Source organism: Malus domestica, chromosome 17 (genome assembly GCF_042453785.1).
Source record: "Malus domestica chromosome 17, GDT2T_hap1".
Classification (NCBI taxonomy): Eukaryota; Viridiplantae; Streptophyta; class Magnoliopsida; order Rosales; family Rosaceae; genus Malus; species Malus domestica.
In genome coordinates, this window is record NC_091677.1 from 13,679,925 (window position 1) to 13,701,701 (window position 21,777).

Here is a 21,777-nt window from a genome sequence, read left to right on the forward strand (position 1 = left end):
GAATTGGTACAAGTGGTCATATACACATTAGGCATCACCTACTTTGGGTACACCATGAGGCATCTCTTAATCAAGGATAATAACAAGGTATAATTCCGTTTAATGACATTGACACAGACTTCGTTAGAGTATATTTTGGTACCTAATTGATGGTTTAGTTGTGGAAATCATAGGTTTAGGACCTGGAATATCAGCCTATCAGTGATGAAATTAACTAGGGGAAATAGTTGATCTCATACACATTCTTTCTCTAGTTGATCCCATACACAATCTTTCTTTCTCTTCTCAACTTCAAGACTATTTCATTCCAAGTAAGTAAACATGTAGATATAAAAATGATATTTCATTCCGGTCAAAATTAAAATATTACCTAAAAAAATGGCTACAATACATCCATGCACATAATACATTCACCTATTAAGTACTTCAATATATCCTACACAGTCCCTCATTTAGGTTTACCAACTAGCCTAACCAAGCATAAAACAAAACGATGCACAAGTTTAAACCCCACCCATTTTGGTCATTGGGTGTCCGTTGGTACATCAATTACAAACCCTAACATCACAAAAGGTAGAGTGTGGACCAAATGATATTAAAATGGACTCTACTTCTCTATAACTGCAAGCAACTGCTAATCAATATTCCCCATAAGAAAATTTCCAATGGCAACTTTACAAGTTACCCATTATGGTCAAAATGCATTGACTTCAGTTTCTGCACGCACCAAACTAGCATACACACCATTAAGGTGAGAGGCCATAAGTGTCTCATGGCTCCCATATTCAGTGATGGCACCGTTGCTCATAACCGCTATCATATCAGCCTCTCGGATCGTCAAAAGCCGGTGAGCCACTATGATGGTTGTAGCCCGTTTGCTGATCTTCCTAAGTGCATATTGTATGTGTCTCTCCGATTCCAAATCCAGTGCACTACTTGCTTCGTCTAGAAGCAGTACCTTTGATTTCTTCAGTATTGCCCTTGCTATGGCAATCCTTTGCTTCTGCCCCCCGGATATCTGGGCTCCACTCTCACCAACCTATAGATGAAAGGAAAGAGAAAGCAATTATGGTGATATATATGCATCGTACGATCTAGAAATTCTATGTGCATAACGTCTATTCTTTAATACGTTTTGTTCAAAATATATGGATAATATGCCTGTAAACATTTTGTTGGCGATAATGATATCAACACGTTATCAATGACATATTGACAGTTTGTTCTTAGATAAAGAACGAACGTTTGTTCTTTGATAAAGAACGAACGTTTGTTCTATATCCAGACTATAGAGTATAAAGTATATACCTGAGTTTCATAGCCTTGAGGGAGGCTACTAATGAACTCGTGAATATAAGCTTCCCTTGCAGCTTCTTCAATTTCACCCCGTGAAGCACTAGGGTTTCCAAAAGCAATATTTTCTCTTATAGTGCCTGCAAACAATGTAAGCTCTTGACCCACTAGAGCTATTTGCCCTCTCAGCCATTTCAGATTTATCTCCCTCAAATCCACCCCTCCCATCATCACCTTCCCTTGAATTGGATCATAAAACCTCTGTATTAACCATATCACCGTAGATTTCCCGGATCCGCTTCCACCCACCAGTGCCACTGTGCTACCGCCTTTGACCTTCAAGCAAAAGTTACTCAACACGTTCACATCTGGCCTAGAAGGGTATGCAAATGTCACCATTTTGAACTGAATGTCCAATGGTTTCGACCGGTCAAGCTTCATTTCTTTTTCTCTGCTGCTGCTGATTAATGGCTTGCGAGTAATGATATCGAAAACTGCTGGAATTGCTGTTGCAGCCATGGATGTGTCTGGTGCAAGACCGGCTAATTGTCCAACAGAAAACGAACTCAAAACAAGGATGAGAAAAATTTTGTACACATTGCCGAAGCTTGCTTTGCCTTCTTTCACAAGGTAACCACCAAACCAAAGAGTTAAGGTGTATGCTCCATACAAAGCACCTTCCGAAAAGCCTAGTGTTAGGCCCATGATTTGTGACCTTTTAACCGATTTCCTCTTCGGCCCCAATAAAGCTCTTTCAAAGGACTTAACCAACTGTTGCTGAGCAGAAAATGTTGTGACTGTCCTTATGTTTGAAACTGCACCGGCAGCAATGTTGCTCGCTTTAGCATAAGCATCGTTGTCGAGTTTTGGCCCTAAATTTATGATCAAGCTGAAGTAACTTGCACCAAGGGTCAAAGGAGCGAGAGCAGCAGCCAGAAGAGTTAGCCACTTATCAAGCCAAAAGCACAAACAAAGTCCCACGATACCTGAACTCAAGCCCATCAACAGTACTGATAATCGATCGACATGGACCGAACGAAAACTGACAGAATCAATCGAGAGCATCGAGACCAGAACTGCTTTCGAATTTTTTTCGGAGTCAAACCAACCAGGCTCTTGTTTTAATATCGAACGAAACAGGAGGTTTCGCACTCTCATTGTAAGTTTTGTTCCCGCCCAGCCACACAAGCCTTGTTGTCCTGTCATGAAGAGTATGTTCCCAATGCCAAGCCCAACAAGTGCTAAACAAAGAGGCTCAACTTTTTTCTTGATTTTCGATGGGTCTTTATCGAAATATATTTCGAGGGCTAGACCTAGAACAAAAGGAAAGAGAGACAAAATTGCACCTACATTCATACCAAAAAGAAACCCTACTAAGAGCGTTGGCACCTCTGGTCTTTGCAACAACCATATATCCGAAAGTTGAACCTTTTTTGGTTTTAGGTTCTGGACATCTTTCTCCTCTACTTGATTTTTCTCTTGAGTGAATTGCGATCTTGACAAATCATGCATATCCACCACTGAAAACTGAGTGACTTTCTGAGTTTCATTTTGTTTCAACAAAGGTTTTGTTACTCCATCAGCAGCAAGCTCAACAAGGCTATAGTAGGCACCGGCTTTTTCCATGAGCTGGCGGTGATTACCAATCTCAACGACAGAGCCAGAGTCAAGAACAACTATGGTGTGAGAATTTCTTACTGTTGATAGCCTGTGAGCAATTACAATCGCTGTTCGGCCAGAGGAGATCTTGTCAATAGCCTTTTGGACTGCAGCCTCGGATTCAGAGTCTAAGGCACTGGTAGGTTCATCCAAGAGAAGGATTCTAGGGTCTTTGATCATCGCTCGAGCCAATGCGATTCTTTGCTTTTGACCTCCTGACAGCAGTGTTCCTTTGTCTCCAACCTGCCGAATATGACAATGAAATAAGCACTGGACCATGAATACCTAAGCATCTATGTATTTACATATGTGTATGTGCACGTGCGCGTTGTGTAAATGTTCTCTTGCCAGAGAAGCGAGGATATGTGCTTCCAACTCTCAATCTGGCTAACAGATTAGGTGAATTCTTGTTTAATTGCATGGTCCAGATTCACAGTTGAAAACATACATGCTAGATACCTCACAAAAGAACATTTCCGTGCATATGCTAACACTAGCAAGAGAACATTAAGAATATTTTTGTTGTTGAACCTGAGTGTCATAGCCTTGTGGAAGGTCAGAAATGAAGCTGTTGGCATTAGCAGCAATGCAGGCAGAAATTGCTTCCTTCTTGGTGGCATTCTCCTTCCCCATTAACACATTTTCTAGTATGCTTGTGGCAAAGAGCACCGGCTCCTGGCCGACCATACCTATCTGATCTCTCAGCCACTTCACCTGCAGCGTCCTTAAATCATAACCGTCCAATGTGATTGTACCTATCGAAACAAACATTCAAAAACCAAATCTAAGTTAGGGCTGGTTTGGTATTGCTGTGCTTTGAAAAAAAGCTGTTGTGAGAATAAGCGGCTGTGCTGTGAGAATAAGCGGCTGTGAAATAAAGCCAGTAGACTGTTTGGTAAACTTTTTTGTGAAAGTGCTTTTGGAAAAAAAAAGCAGGATGATAGTGTGTCTTTTCATTAAAGGAGCACTATAACTCCGTGTGCTTTGAAAAAACTGGCTTTTTTTCAAAGCAGCAAATAGCAGCTTCAGCTTTTCCTTTGATTTTCAGCTTATTCTCACAGCAGCTTCCAAAATAAGCCCTTTTTTTTCAGTTTACCAAACACAAAAATGACCCTCAGCTTTTTTTCACAGTGGCTTTTTTTAAAATCACCTCAATCCCAAACGGGGCCTTAGTCCATTTTATAATAAGTTGTTTTTTTTAACATCGTTAAACGGTAAGATTATGATACCTTGGTTAGGGTCATAGAACCTCTCTATAAGAGCGAAAATGGTGGACTTTCCACCTCCGCTAGCGCCAACGAGTGCTAGTGTCTTTGAAGATGGGATAACCAGATTAAGGGAATAAAGAATCGGAGCATTCAAACGGGACGGGTATGAAAAAGAAACGTCTTTAAATTCAATCCTTCCTCGAGCACTCGGCAGGGTCCTGCCTACTGAGCTGTAGGGGTCTATCTCTGGAACTCTATCTATAATTTCAAACACCCGGCCTGCTGCTACTGTGCCTTGTGCAAACTGAGCAAAGTATGAAAGAGACAACGCCAAGGCCCTGCGATAATTTAGCCACACGTAAAATGTGTCATTCAAATTGAAAAGAAAAGACGTCCTACAGACAGAATCTCTCCCCCAAAATTTTAGAAATTCTTTATACCTTCCCCCAACATTGACACCAAAGAAACAAGCAATGGCGGCGCCTCCAGTGATCTCTCCCTTAGCAACCAAAACAGCACCATACCAGAAAGCCAACGCCCATGTTGAATACGAAACCAGATAGATAACTCCCACTCCAGCACCCTTAGCGAAGCCGATCGTTGCTCCAAAAGGCACCAACTTGTTCAATAAATCCGCGTATTTTTCAGCCAGGTGATCCTCCGCAACAAAGGAAAACACAGTTCTGATTGAGCTGATTGCTTGCTCAGCTACACTACCAGTTTTCCGGTAAGAAACCTGTGACAAATGCACCAGAAACGATTCAGAAAAATGCTTATGTGCTGAGCAAATTTAAGATTGAGGCCAACATAAACCGCACTGTAAGGGATACCTCTTCTTTCGTTGTGAGGCCAACATAAACTGCCTTGTAAGCGATACTACAGAACATCATCAACGGTATGACTGAAAAGACTACTAGAGAGATCTTCCATGACCTCAGAAATCCAACTGTGTATCCACATATGAAGGTACATATGTGGTGAATGAAATGCGCCATCTGAAATTATATACAAAGTTCAAAAATCCCAAAATTTATTAGCTCCTAATTGTGGCCTAATCATACAAATTAGTTAAAGGGAAACTTATACAAAGCAAACCTTCTCCCCCATAACTTCTTGGATTTGAGCAACATCACTAGAAATTCCATGCATAATGTCCCCCGCTGTGATTTCTGTATCGAAAAAGCTAATGTCCTGCCGTAGAACTGCTCTTAGATATTCTCTTCTTATTCTTTGAGCAGATCTCTCCCCCACCATTCTCCAGCAAGTAATCTCTGCATTTAGTGACACAAAATACTTTTGGTGTCAAATATTTGTACCACAATAAAGAAGAAAATATATAATTCAAAAAGACAAAGAGGAACATCCTGATGTATGTACATCTTACCCATGTATGCTCCAACTACAACTATTGATGCTAGTCCAGCCATATACAGGCATATCTGAAATCAAATTGAAAAGAAAATAAGCTTCCATTGTTAATCTAACCAAAAAAACTTCATCGGAAGTTCTGTGTTCGAATTCCAATATCGCTAGTATGAGGCAAAAAAGTATAAAAATACCCAGTTGCTCAAAATGTTTCTTTTTCTTTCCAAAAGACTAGCTAATAAGAAATTTTTTACTAAACATAGAAATTAAAACATGTAGGAGTGGCATACCGTTTCGATATCATTCATCATCTGATTCTTGTCAGCGTACGTTGATTCAATAGCAATCTTGTTCACAAACTGTCCAAAAAGATAAGAGTACCAAGGAAGAGACCCTCCATTAATAAGAGCACCAATGCATCCCAAAAACACAAGAACCATATCCCACTTTGTTGAATACTTGAACAAGCTAAGCAACCCTACTTGCTTTGGTGGCACCTCATCTTCTTCATCCTCCTCTTCCTCATCGTAACCCGAACATTGATCACTATCGGCATACCCATCAACGCTGCCGTAATGGCGGCTAAAGACTGTTGATTGCCTGGCATGATCATCATAACTGTGACGATGATGATCATGTCCCACATGTGACAACTCGTGACCATGGTCATCATGTCCTATAATTTTCGCTGTACCACGATGGCCATGATTGTAAAAATGACCATCGGGGTCTTGACCAAAATTATTTGACATCCCATGACCCGAAACTTCGGATGGGTCATCTTCATTCCGGTATGGTGTTTGATCATAGTTGATCAGACTGAGCACATCTGTTCTAGCCAATGGACCACTTCCACTGTAATTTCCACTTCCCAACTCCTTTATTTTTTCCAATCTTGGGGACTTATTATTTTGTGTACCATAGCTACTCTTTACAAAAACTAAAGAACTCTCACTACTATTACTCAAATTAATGTTGCTATTCCCATTATTATCCCTTGGAGAAGCAACATAGCTTTGAAGCTCAAGCCTGCCATCAAGGACAGAATTGTAATTTGGGTTATTAATGGCAGCGCTTCTACTGGTTCTTGAGAGGTAGTAGTAATTGGCAGAGCGGTGAACTATGTGGGCTTCGGAGGTTGTGCTGGTCGTGGCCCACGGGCTCAAAGCTGAACCCAAATTGCGAGTGTCGCTCCACCCTCTGGGCTCAAACTGCCACGAAATCTCCCCTTGCCATGACACGTCATTGTCCGCTGCAAATGGGGTTGTGGGGGGCGTGGTGTGGCGGGACCTCCGGCTGCCGGGGGTTCGGTTTTGGGTGGACCGGGAGTTGGTGCTGATCGGGGTGAGGGAGCGGGAGCCATAGTGAGAGCTGACGGGCGTGGGGTGGCGTGGCAGGGGGCTAGAGGAGGATTTTTCGAATTCGAAGGTGTCTATGCCGTCCATGATTAGTGGAGTGTTTGGCGAGAGGGAAAAATTATGTGAGAAAGTGAGGGAAAATGGGAGGAAAAAGAGTTGCCAATTGGAGGAGTTGGAGAGGAGGTATCTCCCTTCTCAATTGCACTTGTAAATAAAAGTGCACATTGTCTTGTGCATTGAAGGTCACATGTTTGAGACTCCTTTAATATTGCTTTTCTCAAAAACTTAGGACCATCAAGTTGGCTAATTAAATTATATGATGAGAGATGAAATCAAATCCTCCTCCCTTCTCTCTCTAATCGTTTCTTATTTCTGTAGTTTTAATTTATTTAAGTAATAATTTAGGGAGTTGAACAATTTGTGTGTTACATATGCAGAAATAAAGTTGTGGAAATTAAATCGAACAAGCAATGTTGTCGTACTTAGTATCTACTATGTAGCTAAAATAACACGCATCATCTATTGTGTCATCAATCATGCAGGCCAGAAGAAAATACAGGCCGGCTAATATGTTGAGGACAATTATGTATTGACCAAAATATTCAAACAAATAAAAAAATCACAAACAAGTTTATTATAACTTCTTTTTAATAAAAAATTTAGTTTTAAAGGCATGAGATTTGTACTTCAGTTGTTTAAGTGCATTCATTTTTTGTTGACGAGAGACTTTATGAAACGAGTTCATCGTGACCCCAACGTCCCAAGCCACTAGTACAAGGCTATTTCTAAGGCTCTCTCCGTGTGGCCTTGTATTGTATATGTGTTTCAAAATATCATGATGGCGGTGAATACGTTCCAAATAAGTTATTTTACAAGTGATGTATTGGGTTTAATTCACCATCCTCCATATGTCTTGAAGTATTGTTTTGAAGAACAAAACACATATAAAACAATTGTTAAAGCACGCGATTGTTGTTTCGCTATCGTATCTAATTTGTTTCCTTGTAAGTGTTTTTTACAGACATTCAATTGTTTGAGAAGTAGTAAACTAATAAAGTATAAAATGGAAGAATGGATTTTGTATCATTCTATGTATTCTAAGAAAGAGAAAGAGAAACGGTAAACCCTAATGACAAATGGTATTTCTTCTTTCCCACGTAATCTCACCCTATTTGTAACAAGGTTTCTCCAAATGTCATTAGCTCATGATTTACAATTTTTTATTTCCATTAATCGTCCTTTTCTGATTAAAGTTCACAACTTTTTTTTATTTTTTTTATAATAATTTTATACTAATAATTATTAGTCAAAGTATCTAGCTTTCCAAATTAAGTTTATTCCATACTAAAAACTCCAAAGTTTACTTCACAATAATTAAGTCATGTATACCTTTTTTTTTAAATAGAAACAAAAAGAAACTTTAAAAAGTAGAGAAATGATAACCTCACCCTTTTTTTTTTTTTGCCCTACCCCGTAGCACTCCTAATTAATCTCGTTTGTGGTTTTCCTTTAATTTATTCAATGTAATGACTATAAATTATGAAGGGTCTGCAAAATAAGAAAAATGAAGCCCCGTTATAATTTTCTTAAAGTCGTTTAAATAACTAAAACTTGTTGCAGTAGCCAATAGTCTCCCAGCAGAGAAAGTGGCCATTTACCACAATGATGGCAAAGATTTAAGACTTTGTATGACGATATGAATTCAAACACCGTCGGTGGCTACAAAAAAAAACAAAAAAAAATAAAAAAAAATTGTCTCCCTGCATGGTCAAAAATTGACGGGAGAGATGAGAACACCACAAAAATTGTGGTATTTAGAAGCTATTATTCCGCCTGATCACAACACTCCTTAAAACTGTCAACAATGTAATGTTGATTCTAACACAAGTTGAAACATACATCATCACACAAAGGCTAACCACATGAACAAGAAAAAGAATGCCTCTTGACTACCAAAATCACGATTACATTACGCCAATCATCGATCTGACTCATTGTTCAATAGAATATAGTCATATACAACCATATTTCCAATACAACTACGTATATAGCTAACTAAATGACCAAGCCTCCGTGAATTGAATCCAACATATACATAATCCCACTGTAGACTTTATATGGACGGCTGAGTCGCACCTACTCACTCGTTCGTATCATATAATGCGATCATCCCTTTAATCTACCTTGAAAATGAGACAAGCACTTGCTATGTGGTTTTGTCCAAGTGGTAATTACCTCAGCTTTGAGTCGCTTCCCTTGCTTCGGAATGATGAGAGTGAGAAGAATGACCGTGGAGCTGTAACATAGAACCGTGAGTATACCACTATCAGAAAGATTCAAGGGAAATGCCATATACAATCATAAGCGTGCAATCCTAAATGACACACAAAATTTGATAACCTACTCCAACTAGTGAACTGAAGCTGTCAATGATTAAACGATTTAGTTGAGACAACAAAGTTCAGTGTACAACCGGAGATATACAGGGATGAACCTCGAACTGAGGTAAACTAACTGTTGCCTTACTACCAAGAAAAGTCAAAGAAATGAGAAAATAAGTTCATAGAGAATCACCTTTCAAGGAGCTTCCTGATAAATGATCCTCCCCCCTCAGTTTAAAGTTCATTGGAGGTGCCGGGATAGAGGTTCGTAATGCTTCAACTGCATAGAGTAGTCAATTTGAAAATCAGCTCTACTTCTTTTCTAAAAGGATATAAATGAAATAAGAAAACTTATTTTAAAAGAAAACAATTCACCAAGTTTTGAAAAAAAAAAAAAAAAAAAATCAAACAGGATAATTTGTTTGAATTGATGCCCTAAGATTTGCAAACTACTAGCTGTTTCATATGACTCTAAGGTTAACTTTTCAATCCAAACATTTTTAAACTGAAATGGTTATTGAAAATTTCAGTGGGCTTTCTGTTTAACCAGTACAATCCAAAGAAGGCCCTTCCAATAATTACGCATACACGTGAAACACATATTATATGTGTGCGTGTTTGCTGATCTGGGATAACACCCAAAATACCAGCTGGTCAAGAATACAAGAAACAGCCATATAGAAAGTTAGCTGGGAATGGAAGGGCAGTTGTTGGGTCCCTTAAGGGTTCCTAGAGCTGTTCAAGGATCATTAGGAAACCATGGCAGCTTTCAGCCACTCTGGCTTTCTAAACCTAAGAAAATGGTTGGGACTCAAATACTCCGGCATAAAACAAGCTCTAAGTCGTGGGAGTTACATGAAGAGAACCTCAATTGGGAACATATATAGGTTATATAATGAAAATCATTGGAAAATATCCGGTAGTTACCCTGTTCATTGAACTCGCTTTCATTGAAGCTGTCATCAGGACCCTGCGTGAATCCCATTCTTGACTTCCTAAAATCTTCTGATAATCGGTTCGCAGGATCTCGTCCATCTTCTGTATCATCATCTCCTTCAGAAGTCGTAGCAGAGATCCAATCACTCGTATTATCTGTCCCACGACTTCTTCTTCCAAACTTCAATAACCGTTTAAATCCTTTTGTCGTATCCTTCCGTGACTGGTTTTGAGATGAATTGGTAGCAAGGATGGGTTTCTGAGCACTTCCCCATTTCTTTCTCATCCGAGCTGCATCAACATCTATTTGGGTAAGACCATGAGGATTCCATGAAGCAGGGCTCCCGATTGGGGAGTCTACAGAGGCATCAATATCTGAGGCCTCATGAGGGTAAGAAAAGGGATGATGCATGTGCAAGTTCCATGACATGGGGCTTTCCCCAGGTGAGTCTGGTAGAGACCCCAAAGTATGAAATGTTGAGGGCACAGCCGCAGGCAACTCAGCCACTGAAGCAGGGTCCACTTGAGAAAGAGATCTTACAGAATCAACATTATCAGACCTTTCAGAATCCTGGCTCGGTCTTGGTTTCCCATTATCCATATCCATATCAACACCATCTTCAACTGCCATATCCACATCAACACCATTTTCAAGCTCTTCCTCTTCTTCTTCTTCCTTGGCCGTGTCAACTGAATCTTCTCCCTCAACTTCTTCATTTGTTAAAGTCTCAGAAGAAATGAATCCTTTCAGCTTGAAGAAACCAACTCCAGAACCCCCGCCTATGCCATTACCCTTCCTAAGAAATGACTTCGACTCCATGTATTTTGCAAACTTGTCTAAGGGATCCTGCTCGGTTTGCTCTTCATCAAATGGCAACAAGACAATCCCATCAGAGTTTAGAGAAGATAAGTTGTTCTGTTCTACAGGATTTGCGGAGCTTTTCCTCAAGGAATGAGAATGTCGTGGCTTCTCTTCCTTGGCCATTATCTCTTCATTAATGCTCTTGCTGCGGGAATAGCTTTTGACCTGTGAACGAGCAGATATTTTGCTAACAGCTGGTTTGCTAACTCCAGAAGAGGGCTTTGTGTTTTCTTTCCTGAGATCAGAAAAGTTGGGAACTGACTGTGCTAGAGGATTTTCTAACTCTGGTCTTCGCCTCCCTGAACTAAGGTTGGAAACTTTGCCTGATGACCGTGGAGCTGGTGCAATTGGTGTCCAGGGGGTGGACGAGGGCAAATTTCTATTGGGAAAAAGCTTTTTATTTTGAATGCTTCTAGAAGCACCGTCTCCTAAAGATGCCTCGTTAGAGAACCTATCTTCTCCGTACAATTTTTGGCCTGGAAATTCAGAGAGATCCTCATCCTTCTCCCAACGAATTGAATCTATTGGCTGTAGTCAAAACAGAAAACTATCATCCTAAGATACAAATACCAATCAGCAGCAAAAATATCTTCAATGATTTGGGCAGAAAAATGAAAATGGGGAAAATCGAACTTTCCAGTCATCAATTTTACAGCTCAATTCATGATAACTAAAACTGAATCAGTACCTGCTCCCACTTCATAGTAGATCGAAAATTGAATGATCTCAGTTTGTCGGCGCGCCTACGAGCACTAGATACTGAATCTTGTCTGTCTGCTGACCCTGAAAACTTGGCTTTTAACTCCGCCTTACTTTTCTCAAGGCTATCTTCCATGGCCTTCAACTTGGCTTCCTTCTCTTCTCTTTTAGAACCCCATTCTTCTCTCAGTTTAGCATCTCTTTTTTGCATGTACCTCTCATAGAATTTTCCTTTAGAATCAAGAGAGAAACCAGGCTCTGAAAAATTCTGCCTCAGAGTATCACCGTAATCTTGGATACCTGCTGTCTTCATTGGTGGAGTGGTGTTGAAATTTGCCACATCACCAGAACTACCCATTGGTTCCAACACTGTGTTAGCCGCAGAAAATTCTGCAGGAGCAATCTCCTCCGCTGCTGGTTTTCTGTTTTGTGAACTTACTGCCTGTTCCTTCTTTGCATCCATGGGTTTGCTTCTTCGAGCAGAACTAGACTGATCCCCAGGAATCCGAAGCTTGTGCTCTGCAAAAAGCTTTTCAAGCTCATTCGCCTTCATTTTGAGCTCATCATTGAGCTCTTGATTTCCCTTGGTCTGTCTTACTCTCTGAACCTGCTCGACTGGCATTGTTGGTATTGCATCAAAGCTCTCTTGATTCATTGAAACTTTGTCACCTGTAAAATCCAAATTTCTTTCTTGACCACTATTGCTTTCATCTCTCCTTCCCTGTGGCTTCTTAATTTGTTCTCGACTGGCAGAAACCGGTTTCTGGAATCTCATTTTCTGAGCTCCAGAATCCTCCACTCTAATGTGTTGCTTATCAGATGATGTGCGGTCAACTTTACCCACCTCCTCAATTTCTCCAGAAAAAGATCTAAACAGAGACTGCGGAGGAAGTTGATCACCCTCAACAACTTTGAGCTGTGCTGAAGAAGCTTCTTCAAATTTTCGTCCAACACCACCCTCAAACTGTCCTGAGAAAGATCGGGAATGACCCTGGTAACCCCTAGGACGTAACTGAGTCATTGGCTGAACACTCGGTCTAGAATCCTCTACCCTATTCCCAAATCCACCACCAGAGATTGCACCCCCAACCAGGTTCTTCCCTCCAACAACCTCTGTCCGACCTGAAAAACCTTTGGACTGTGTCTCAGAACCTGATTGATCCTTAAACCCACCGCTTCTTTCTTCGCTACCCGAAGAAATCCCTTGATCACTTAACCCAACCCGCTCCGTTCTTCCACTAGAAGTCCTGGATTGACTCTGAGAACCCACCTGCTGCTTCTTCGCCTTTGAACCCACCTCCTCCTTTCCTACAACCACCCCAACCAGTGTCTGTCCCTCAGCTTCATCTTTCTGCTCAACATCACCAACTCTACCACAAGCACTCCTTCCTTCAACCTTACAAAAATCTGTCGAGCCAGTTGACCCCTTCTGGTCCTTATTCTCGGTCACACCAGATATTGTACTCGTCACCGCCTTTGTCTGAGAAAATGAACGAGAAACAGAGGAAGCGGACGATGGTGTGCACAAGGGGTTCTCTGTTTCTTTCTTCTCCCCGCTCAAATCGATGCTCATATCACTGGCACCACTCCATCTTCGTAACACGGCCTTCTCTGCAACAGCAGGCACAGACGACACGTCAGAGGAGAGCCTTTTGAGATCCCCTGGTTTGGGAGATGGCACGTCAGAGGATAGCCTTCTGAGCTCCCCAGGTTTGGCAACAACCGGCTTTCCACCACTGCCACCGCCGGAACTCTCCTTCTGTTTATTCTCAAAGAGGCTAATACGATCCTGGACGCTCAGCCGCCTCCCGGGTTGACTCACGCCCAAAGGAGTCGTTGACTCAGTCTGGGATTCATCCTTCTTCTCCACCTTGGCCTTGCCTTCCTCTTTGTCTTTCTCAGTTACGTTGTTACGTTGCTGTGCAGGGAAGTTGGCGTTGAGGGACTTAGGTTGTTGACACGTGGAGGGCTTTGATGGCTCTTCTAGTTGCTCCTGCCTATTTTGGGGTTGGTTGTTGGGCCCAGATGTGTCTTCAGTGGGATCATCAATGGACATGTCAGACTCGCATGAGGATCTGACAGCTATGTCGTCCACACTTGGCTTCCATGGGGAGATCACGTCGGATCTTCTTTGGCATAGTGAGATAAATTTGCTGCAAGCTTCGCTGCACAGATTTCATAAAATAAATAACTTATAATTATATAGAACAATGTATTTTTATATACAGATATAAAATTACAGAATTTAAATTATAATATTTTTATTTAGGTGAGAAGTACAAGGCAGTTAAGATTTAACAAAAATGGAAAAGACCATTGCACCTGCCATATTGTGACAGGCTGCTTTACTATTTTTCTAAGTTCTATCAACCTTTTTTTCCTTAATATGTGGGCCATTTGGCAACTACTATAACACATATGGGTTTAATAAGCATTTCAAAGTGGGCCCCAAACGGCCCGCTAAATGTAGCTGGGCCCCACTCAATGTGCTTCACATGACAAACAAACACAGCAAGAAACCTGAGTCTTTGATTATTAAGTGCAAATCAAGTTGGCACTAAAGAATTAAAAATTGAACAACAAATAATAAATAAATAAAACAATTGTTCAACGAAAATCCTTGTCATACAATGAAAGATATGAAGGAATTTCCTGTTCCACAAGCAATTTCCTATCTTAATCATTTAAAAAGTCAGGTGGCATGCTTCAATCAAAACACTCAGTTAAACCTTTTCCATTGAGGGTTGCTATTTTCAAGTTTCTTGAAATTCCCAAGGGTTGTGATAGCATATTGCTTTCAGAACAATGCATCCGCATATGATTGCGGAACCTGGATTTAACTATCGACATTGACAGAAGTTAGTCCTATAGTACTAGTGGAAAAAGTAGACTAAAAATCCACACATTAGAAAATAAGAGAACGGTCATATAACATAAGGAACTTCACGGTCAAACCGTCTTATTCATTTTTAAGTTTCAAGACAACTTCCTCCAGATTTATACTCCGGTTTTGCGTTCGTCACCAATTAAATCAGATTAACTCATCACTAGTACCAAGATGCAGCAACAGTTCACACCACAAAGGCGAGGTTTGATGATGCACACATGCAGACATGGTGGTAAGAGCATATGCAGTGAGAGCATGCACACACACACTCACGGAGGAAGAGATATGGATGGGGAATGGGCAATTAAATAGGACCCTTTTTTTCACCTTTGGAGAGGGTGCGTTTCAGATAATAATTAGAAGAAACTTGAGGAAGCAGCAAACAGAGAGGATTTCGAGAATCTTACTTTAAGCGATGGGCACCAAATTGATCTGCAAAGTGTTGTAGTTCATAGACTGTATCTGGGTTGAAACCAGCAGCAGATGCACGAGCACAAGCTGTGGTTAAATCATGCCTAACTGCAACAAGTCGTACATCAATAGCCCTCAAAAGCTCCTTCCTGTTCAAATTGCATTGAGAGAATTCAAAATGAGACATCAGTATTGGGAGGGGGAAGGGGGTGGGATGCTTTAAAATGAAAATGATATTAGATTATTTACTGCCATTGGTAATGATCATGGCAGAGCTATGACGAACTGTTCAAATTAACATGTGCAATCAACTCCGGTCTTTATCTTTAACTGCTAATTTCACCTCGTAATTTGGGCTTTAATACAGATATTATGACTCTTTTCCATTTTAATTTTTTCCAAACAACAATTCGATATTTCGCATCAAATATACATTCCTAAGCATCTCAAACCACAATAACCTCATATAAAAGAGGTTCCATAGACACATCTCATGGTAATGACAAAATTGTTATCGCCACCAACAGATCAACATCTTAAATAAACTACAACCAAAAAGCATTCCCACTTCTGGTTTCAGAGTTCCAATACAAAGAAAAGTGCAAAATGAGGACAGCCTAATGAGTTCAAATATTCTCCTATTGCTCCAACTTCATTCTAGTTCTTCCATAACTTAAACTCTGACCAAATTAATGAACACAAAATTAACAGAGCTTACTTAATGTTGCAATTTAAGGCAACATTAAGTAAATTATTAAAGAAATTAAAAATTAACAGAGCTTACTTTGTTGCATCTGCCACTGCTGTGGTACCTGTTCCATCCCCACCTGAGCAAGTAATCCAAAAGCTAGGTCAGCATTGTGATAAAATTCATGTTTTGATCAATATCTAGATTTGAATGAAACCTCACTACTAAAAATAAAAGATTCAGATGTACGACGGCACAGGAAAAAAGATTATAACATTCAGGGAAAATGAAACTAATCTTTTCAGCTCTTCCTTCATTACCAAGTTAATGAATTTAAATTGCAAAGTCAGATTAGCTGTACATGACCATTGTGAAAAGTTATATAATAACAATCATGATAACAGACTGAGTCCTTTAAACTGTTTCAGAAGATTATATTATCCCGTGTCTAATTGCTTAGTCACCTAAGTTCTGTCACATGGTAGAGGTACAATTACAGTTGTTGCAATGACACGGGGTTTTGAAAGAAATGTCTTCCTCTACATACATTCTAATTACATCTCAAATAAATTGTTCAGACAACCTATAAACATGCACCTTGCATTTCATTGATCACCCACTGTACCCGTGCTATCCATAAGCCAGGCATAATCTCATCTCACTTCCTGCTATGCCAGGCAAGCTAGGAAAGATCCTGCTGGGCCAAGTTAACAGCACTCACATCCTAAAATTCCTGGTACACTAGCAGACACCCAACCATTTTTCTTAATGAGAACAAACACCTAAGCATTTCCATCAGCAGATCTGTCTCTGCACTTCCCAACTTCACGTTGGAAAATGTCTTCAACACAACAAAAATGATACTTCCTCACTGCATACCCCAATTTTAAGGATTACATGCCAACTTACAGGAATGGGACATTGAAACTTCCTGGAGAGAAAGGGACATCAAATCCATCTTACTCATAACACTCCCCTATTTCGAGTTTGGAACTTGAGCCAGACCATGAGTGACACAGAATGAATGCAAGAACAAGATAGGGTGGTGGCAATCTTCAAAGCCAAAAGAGATAAAACTCTGGAATTCACCATGGGGCTCTCTGAATTCATAACAAATAAATGGAAGAGATAACTATATGAATTTTATATAGAAGAAACTGATTACAAAGGTTCCCATAAGCCCTATTTATAGTAAACTAGTAATCTTGTTTAGGAAAAAAATCAATAACAAACCCAGAATGGCATGGATGATTTGCTTATCTTGGTTCTGCTGACTTCGGACCTAGTACCTAGTTCGTTAATCACAAATTCAAGGGCCACCATATTTGGTTTATCATTTTCAAATAAAAGTTGGATTTCATCATGCATGGCAAGGCCATGCTAAAAGTCTATATCCCCACTATCAAAGGGTGGGATTAACGCTAAGTCCATATCCCACCCTAAGAAAAAAGAATATTGTAATAGCATAAAAACCCAAGGACACTAATTTCTTAGCAACCATGTAACAGAAATTAAGGAACACATAACTTACACAGCATCTTAATCCTTTATAGGCCCTGCTTCTCATAACAAGGCCATGCTGTACAAAAACATTAAAGAGTTGGGGCGAGGATAATATTACTAAAAATGACAATTAATCCACTAATAAAATATAAAAGCAAGTTACTGCAACTACATTCAAGCTACTAACAAAGGTTCAAGGCAGACAGCAATGAGACATCAAAGCCTAAAAAAAGTGAGAGAACAAGGGTTTCTTTGGTTGGTTTCTGTTCAGTAAAGTTGCATTGAAGCATAAATCAGTGTCAGCTGCATTCCTTGGAATGAGGACCAGAAAATTCCATAGTGTGATTATATGGAAAAAAAAGTTAAATAGTATGTGTACGTGTGTGTGCATTTCAGTTCCTTTTCCTATCTGGCTTGTAGAGATTGTGGAAGACAGTGTATAAGGATATGGATATTGAGCCTGATCTTGAAAATTGTGAAGGCATGATATATAAGTGCTTGTCCCTCTCCCTTTACACAGTTACTAATCTAAAGTACTTCTTTAATCTGACATATTCATAGCAAACAACACATCTGACTAAAATCATTTTCCATGAAAAATAACCACAAACGAGTTCAGTGTGGTAGCAAATTTTTCATATATTTATTGCTTTAGACATTCACCTCTCCCAGACCCTGCGTAAAGCGGGAGCCTTGTGCACTGGGTACGACCTTTTTTTATTGCTTTAGACATCAGGCAGGAACTCCAGATAAAGTATGAAATAACATAGCATTTATCTTAATGAACTTTCCTAGATGAAGAAACTAAGACAAACAAATGGTGAGCCACTTCTGCATCATCAATCCTAAATTCTCGCCCGTTTCAACCACTTATATAGATATATACACACATTTCCCAAAAAAATATAGATACACACACACACACACACACACACATATATATATACACAGAGACAGTTATAACAAAGAAAGTTCAATACGGTCAAAGTCCTCTGGTACTGAAGCAGATAAAATTAATTCCAAATTAGACAAGATGCCAAAAATTAAGTTTTGTTGCATTTAAACCAATTCAAGTTGAAGTACAATCAACAATGGAAAGTGATGTTAGTAGCGATGAACATACCTAATGCACCATCATGTTGACCTCCCATCCCCTGATTTGGAAAAGTTCACAAGTTCAGTGAAAACAGAAAATGTGGTTTCATTTACCATCACAGTTATTTAACAGATAAATGGCTATACCTGAGAGTATATTCTCCGTGCCGCCTCCAACTGGGACATCTCAGCATCAAATGTATTGACCAGTTCCAGCACCTCAGGTGTGCTAACGAACCGCACAAACCTGTTAACAATATCAGCTAATCAAGTTAAAGAAGCCTAAAGTATTACACATAAAAGGCCAACATGCTTTAAATAGCTTTAAAAAATCCCACTGGCAACCCAAATGACCTTTCAAGTGTTCCTTTTGTGAACCATGTCTCAGCATATCTACGTTTGTCAACCTCAAGTTTAATCGACTGAACTGCAAGTGCAACCTGCTCTTCTGCAACTTTTAAATGAGTCACAAATGGCTTGACTGAACCAGACGCAAGCTTCTCAGTGTTCCCATCACTATAAACAAACAATTCACATCTGCCAAAAAAAAAAGAAAAAAAAAATTGAAAAATAATAATCTAAGTGGAATTATTAAAAGGCCATGAAAACATAAAGAGTCCATAGACGCGCGACACTCACCGTGAGTGCTTTGGTGACAATTGGAATACTGCATAATCAAGAGGAGTATCAGATTTCATTTTCCCCTTCACTCTAGTTCCTTTATCTCAAATGACCCTTCATATAACAGATGTAATATTCAAGCCCCAACGGCCCAAGATCCTCACAGTTCTGATTAATTCATTCACAATGCATAATCTGAACCAAAAGAAGAACACAAAAGTTTTAGAACTAACTACATCAGTTCTTGCAAGTCAGCATGATTGTGCAAGCTCATAAGCAACAAAAATTTGAAATTATTGACTTGACAATGAAACTTCCAATAATAGAATCAACTATGAGAACTCCACAGTTCACTAATCCGCATTCATAATCAACAAGGGGTATTCCATACAAGGATATGCCCAAAGAAAGAAAGCACAACCCCAGTAGCTAAAACCTACTACTTTTAGACCAAAACACTTACCAATTATACACTACCAGATCTCAATCCAGAAACTCTTGCCAAAAGCAAAATGCACCTAAAGTCTACCTCTTCGCACCAAATAGGGAAACCCCAAAACTTCAAATACAGAATCCAAACACTTCCCAGATCTGATTTCGGCAAATACCAAATTCAAATGCAAAACCAAAATACAAAAATGCCCAATTCACCCACAAAAACAAATTCAAATGCGAAACCAAAACCGACGCAGCCCCATACAGATAAACCGACTTACCCACATTTAAATGCAGCTCAAAAGTGCATGCAACAAATGCAAAATCCGAACCAATCGCACCCAAAATTTACACCCAAATGCGAAATCGATCGTCCGTACAAGAAGCTTACCCGGGCTAGCTCAATCTCCGGGGAGATCTCCAATTGCCGCAATCGGATCCTCTGATTTGCTCAAGCCGGTACCGGCATTTCTCTGCCTCTCTCTCTCTCTCTCTCTCTCTCTCTACAAGTTTATATGCGTCCTACTCCTTCTGGGTACCTGGGATAGCTTTTCTTTTTTCAAATTTTCCAATTGGGTTTTCCGATTTCAAATTAATATTTGGGCTTTTGAGAAAACCCTAATAAGCAGCAATGACAATGTGGTTTTTGCTTTTACTCATTCCTCTCAAATGTGCCTTTTCTTTGCCCCCCTTTTCTTTTTTCTTTTCCAATAGCTTTGCCTTGTGTTTGCTCTCTCTCTACACTCTCCTGTTTAAAAATACACAGTAGAGAGAGAGAGGAAGGAGAGAGAGTGTGTGTGTCTGTGTTTGTTAAAAAAAAAAAAATAAATAAATAAATCTTAACTAGGATTGAAAGACAGAGACTCGTTGGTGGTGCTGATGTAAATTTACCGAAATGGACTTGACTGTGGTTTGACTCCGAATTACCTCGTTTGCCATTCTTCTATATATTTTATTTCAAATTTAAACTTGAACTCGAATTTTAGCTACACTTTCTTAACTCGATTTTGATTCCGTTTTGCTTCTTTAAATTCAAAAGTCACTATTTTGGCTCCATAGAACTCGATTTGATTCAATTTTACTTCCTGAAACTCAATATTCACTCCACATTTGTCTTGGTTCTATGTATGTATTCTGTTAAATAACTGTTAAGTTTACTTATGTGGCATAATTAAGTCCCACTTAGACCAACTTCAATAGTTGGGCCCAAAACTTAAATTTTAGCCCATAAAATTTAGGTTATAATTCAGAAACAGTTTTTCTCCTTCAATATTTATGGCTTAAAATTTTAACCCTGAAATTATTATAGAATGATTTTAATGATTTTAGACTAAAGGATTTAAGCAATTCTTTAACAAGATCTTGAATGAGCTCAAACTGGAAGCAACTAGTTTTGACCTCGAATGCAAAGCTAAACCGCTTGCTAACATGGTTGTTAGCTCAAGAATCTGCTCCTAATCATTGGCACTTAGTATGAACAACTACCTTAGCACTACGTTCTGACTTTCTGATTAGAGTTTTAACTCAAGTAGACCGCTAACCATGCAAATTGCTTATCGGAACTTAGCTTACTCTAATCTACGAACATCTTTCTCTCCCTGAAGGCCTATTAAAGCTTAAGACCAGGACTAACGTTTTCAAAAATAAAATTTATATAGATTATCCTAATTTATTTATATTAACATTTTAACCTAAAAATATTTAAATTCGGACAAATAATGAAAATTCATTAAACCTACCTCATTCTTACACATATGCACTACATGAAAAAACATAGAAAACCACACAACCTACCCTGTTCTTTAACAAAAATACATCGGTGGGTAGAAAGAAAAAAAAAACAAAAAAGGAAGAATTGTTTGATGAAAATGAAATTTGTGTGGATTTTTGAACAAATGCATAAGTATTTATAGAGTTTTTGGGTGAATTTGATTTAAATAATTTTTTAATTGTTTTAGCCATTGAATTTAATTTTAGGTTGTTAGATCTTTTTTTTTAACAGTTAGATTTGCTCATGTTCAACCTCAACCGTTGGATTTAATGTACTTATAAATTAAAAAAAAAAAAAGAATCTAGACAGTTAGTTCAACAATGGTGCAACCACGTGGGTCGTCCGATAAAAAAAATAGTCGTTGGTGTTTCTGCAAGTGGTCAACAAAGTCAACAATTGGTTCTTGTGTTGGGTCTCGGCCATTAACCTTGGCTAATTTCTGGACTAAATTTGGACAAAATTAAGTTTTAACCCAAAACTTTTTTTAGCCCAATGACTGGAAAAGCTTTGGGCGAGTTTAAAACTCAAAATTTGAGTTTTAATCCAACCATTGGAGTTGGTCTTATGACTATGGCACAAATATAAAGCACACATATCCAATCAAA

The 21,777-nt window shown here is 39.2% G+C and overlaps 2 protein-coding genes across 2 annotated transcripts; both read right to left on the reverse strand.

The window, feature by feature from the left end:
• Window positions 1-328: 328 nt before the first annotated feature.
• Window positions 329-7,093, reverse strand: LOC103405234 (ABC transporter B family member 19-like). Its single transcript, XM_008344211.4, has 9 exons — window positions 5,816-7,093; window positions 5,545-5,599; window positions 5,256-5,431; window positions 4,991-5,155; window positions 4,601-4,896; window positions 4,182-4,498; window positions 3,484-3,707; window positions 1,309-3,195; window positions 329-1,039 (listed from the first exon to the last, which is right to left on the reverse strand). The coding sequence occupies exons 1-9, from the start codon at window positions 6,968-6,970 to the stop codon at window positions 695-697; spliced, it is 4,620 nt and encodes a 1,539-aa protein (XP_008342433.3). The 5' UTR covers window positions 6,971-7,093; the 3' UTR covers window positions 329-694.
• A 1,646-nt stretch (window positions 7,094-8,739) lies between these two features.
• Window positions 8,740-20,230, reverse strand: LOC103405236 (uncharacterized). The gene is made up of 11 exons (XM_008344215.4): window positions 19,793-20,230; window positions 18,985-19,161; window positions 18,700-18,882; window positions 18,493-18,592; window positions 18,374-18,404; window positions 15,844-15,886; window positions 15,056-15,208; window positions 11,751-13,926; window positions 10,192-11,590; window positions 9,458-9,544; window positions 8,740-9,179 (listed from the first exon to the last, which is right to left on the reverse strand). The coding sequence occupies exons 2-11, from the start codon at window positions 19,041-19,043 to the stop codon at window positions 9,115-9,117; spliced, it is 4,296 nt and encodes a 1,431-aa protein (XP_008342437.3). The 5' UTR covers window positions 19,044-19,161; window positions 19,793-20,230; the 3' UTR covers window positions 8,740-9,114.
• Between the last annotated feature and the right edge of the window lie 1,547 nt (window positions 20,231-21,777).

Coding starts and splice junctions, on each gene's coding strand:
- LOC103405236 (XM_008344215.4), bottom strand. CDS start 19,043: ATGAAATCTGATACTCCTCTTGATTATGCAGTATTCCAATTGTCACCA. Junction 18,593..18,699: donor ACAAAAGGAACACTTGAAAG/GTCATTTGGGTT, acceptor TATTGTTAACAG/GTTTGTGCGGTTCGTTAGCA. Junction 9,180..9,457: donor ATCAGGAAGCTCCTTGAAAG/GTGATTCTCTAT, acceptor TCTATGTTACAG/CTCCACGGTCATTCTTCTCA.
- LOC103405234 (XM_008344211.4), bottom strand. CDS start 6,970: ATGGACGGCATAGACACCTTCGAATTCGAAAAATCCTCCTCTAGCCCC. Junction 4,499..4,600: donor GGTGTCAATGTTGGGGGAAG/GTATAAAGAATT, acceptor AAATTATCGCAG/GGCCTTGGCGTTGTCTCTTT. Junction 1,040..1,308: donor CTCAAGGCTATGAAACTCAG/GTATATACTTTA, acceptor TTTCATCTATAG/GTTGGTGAGAGTGGAGCCCA.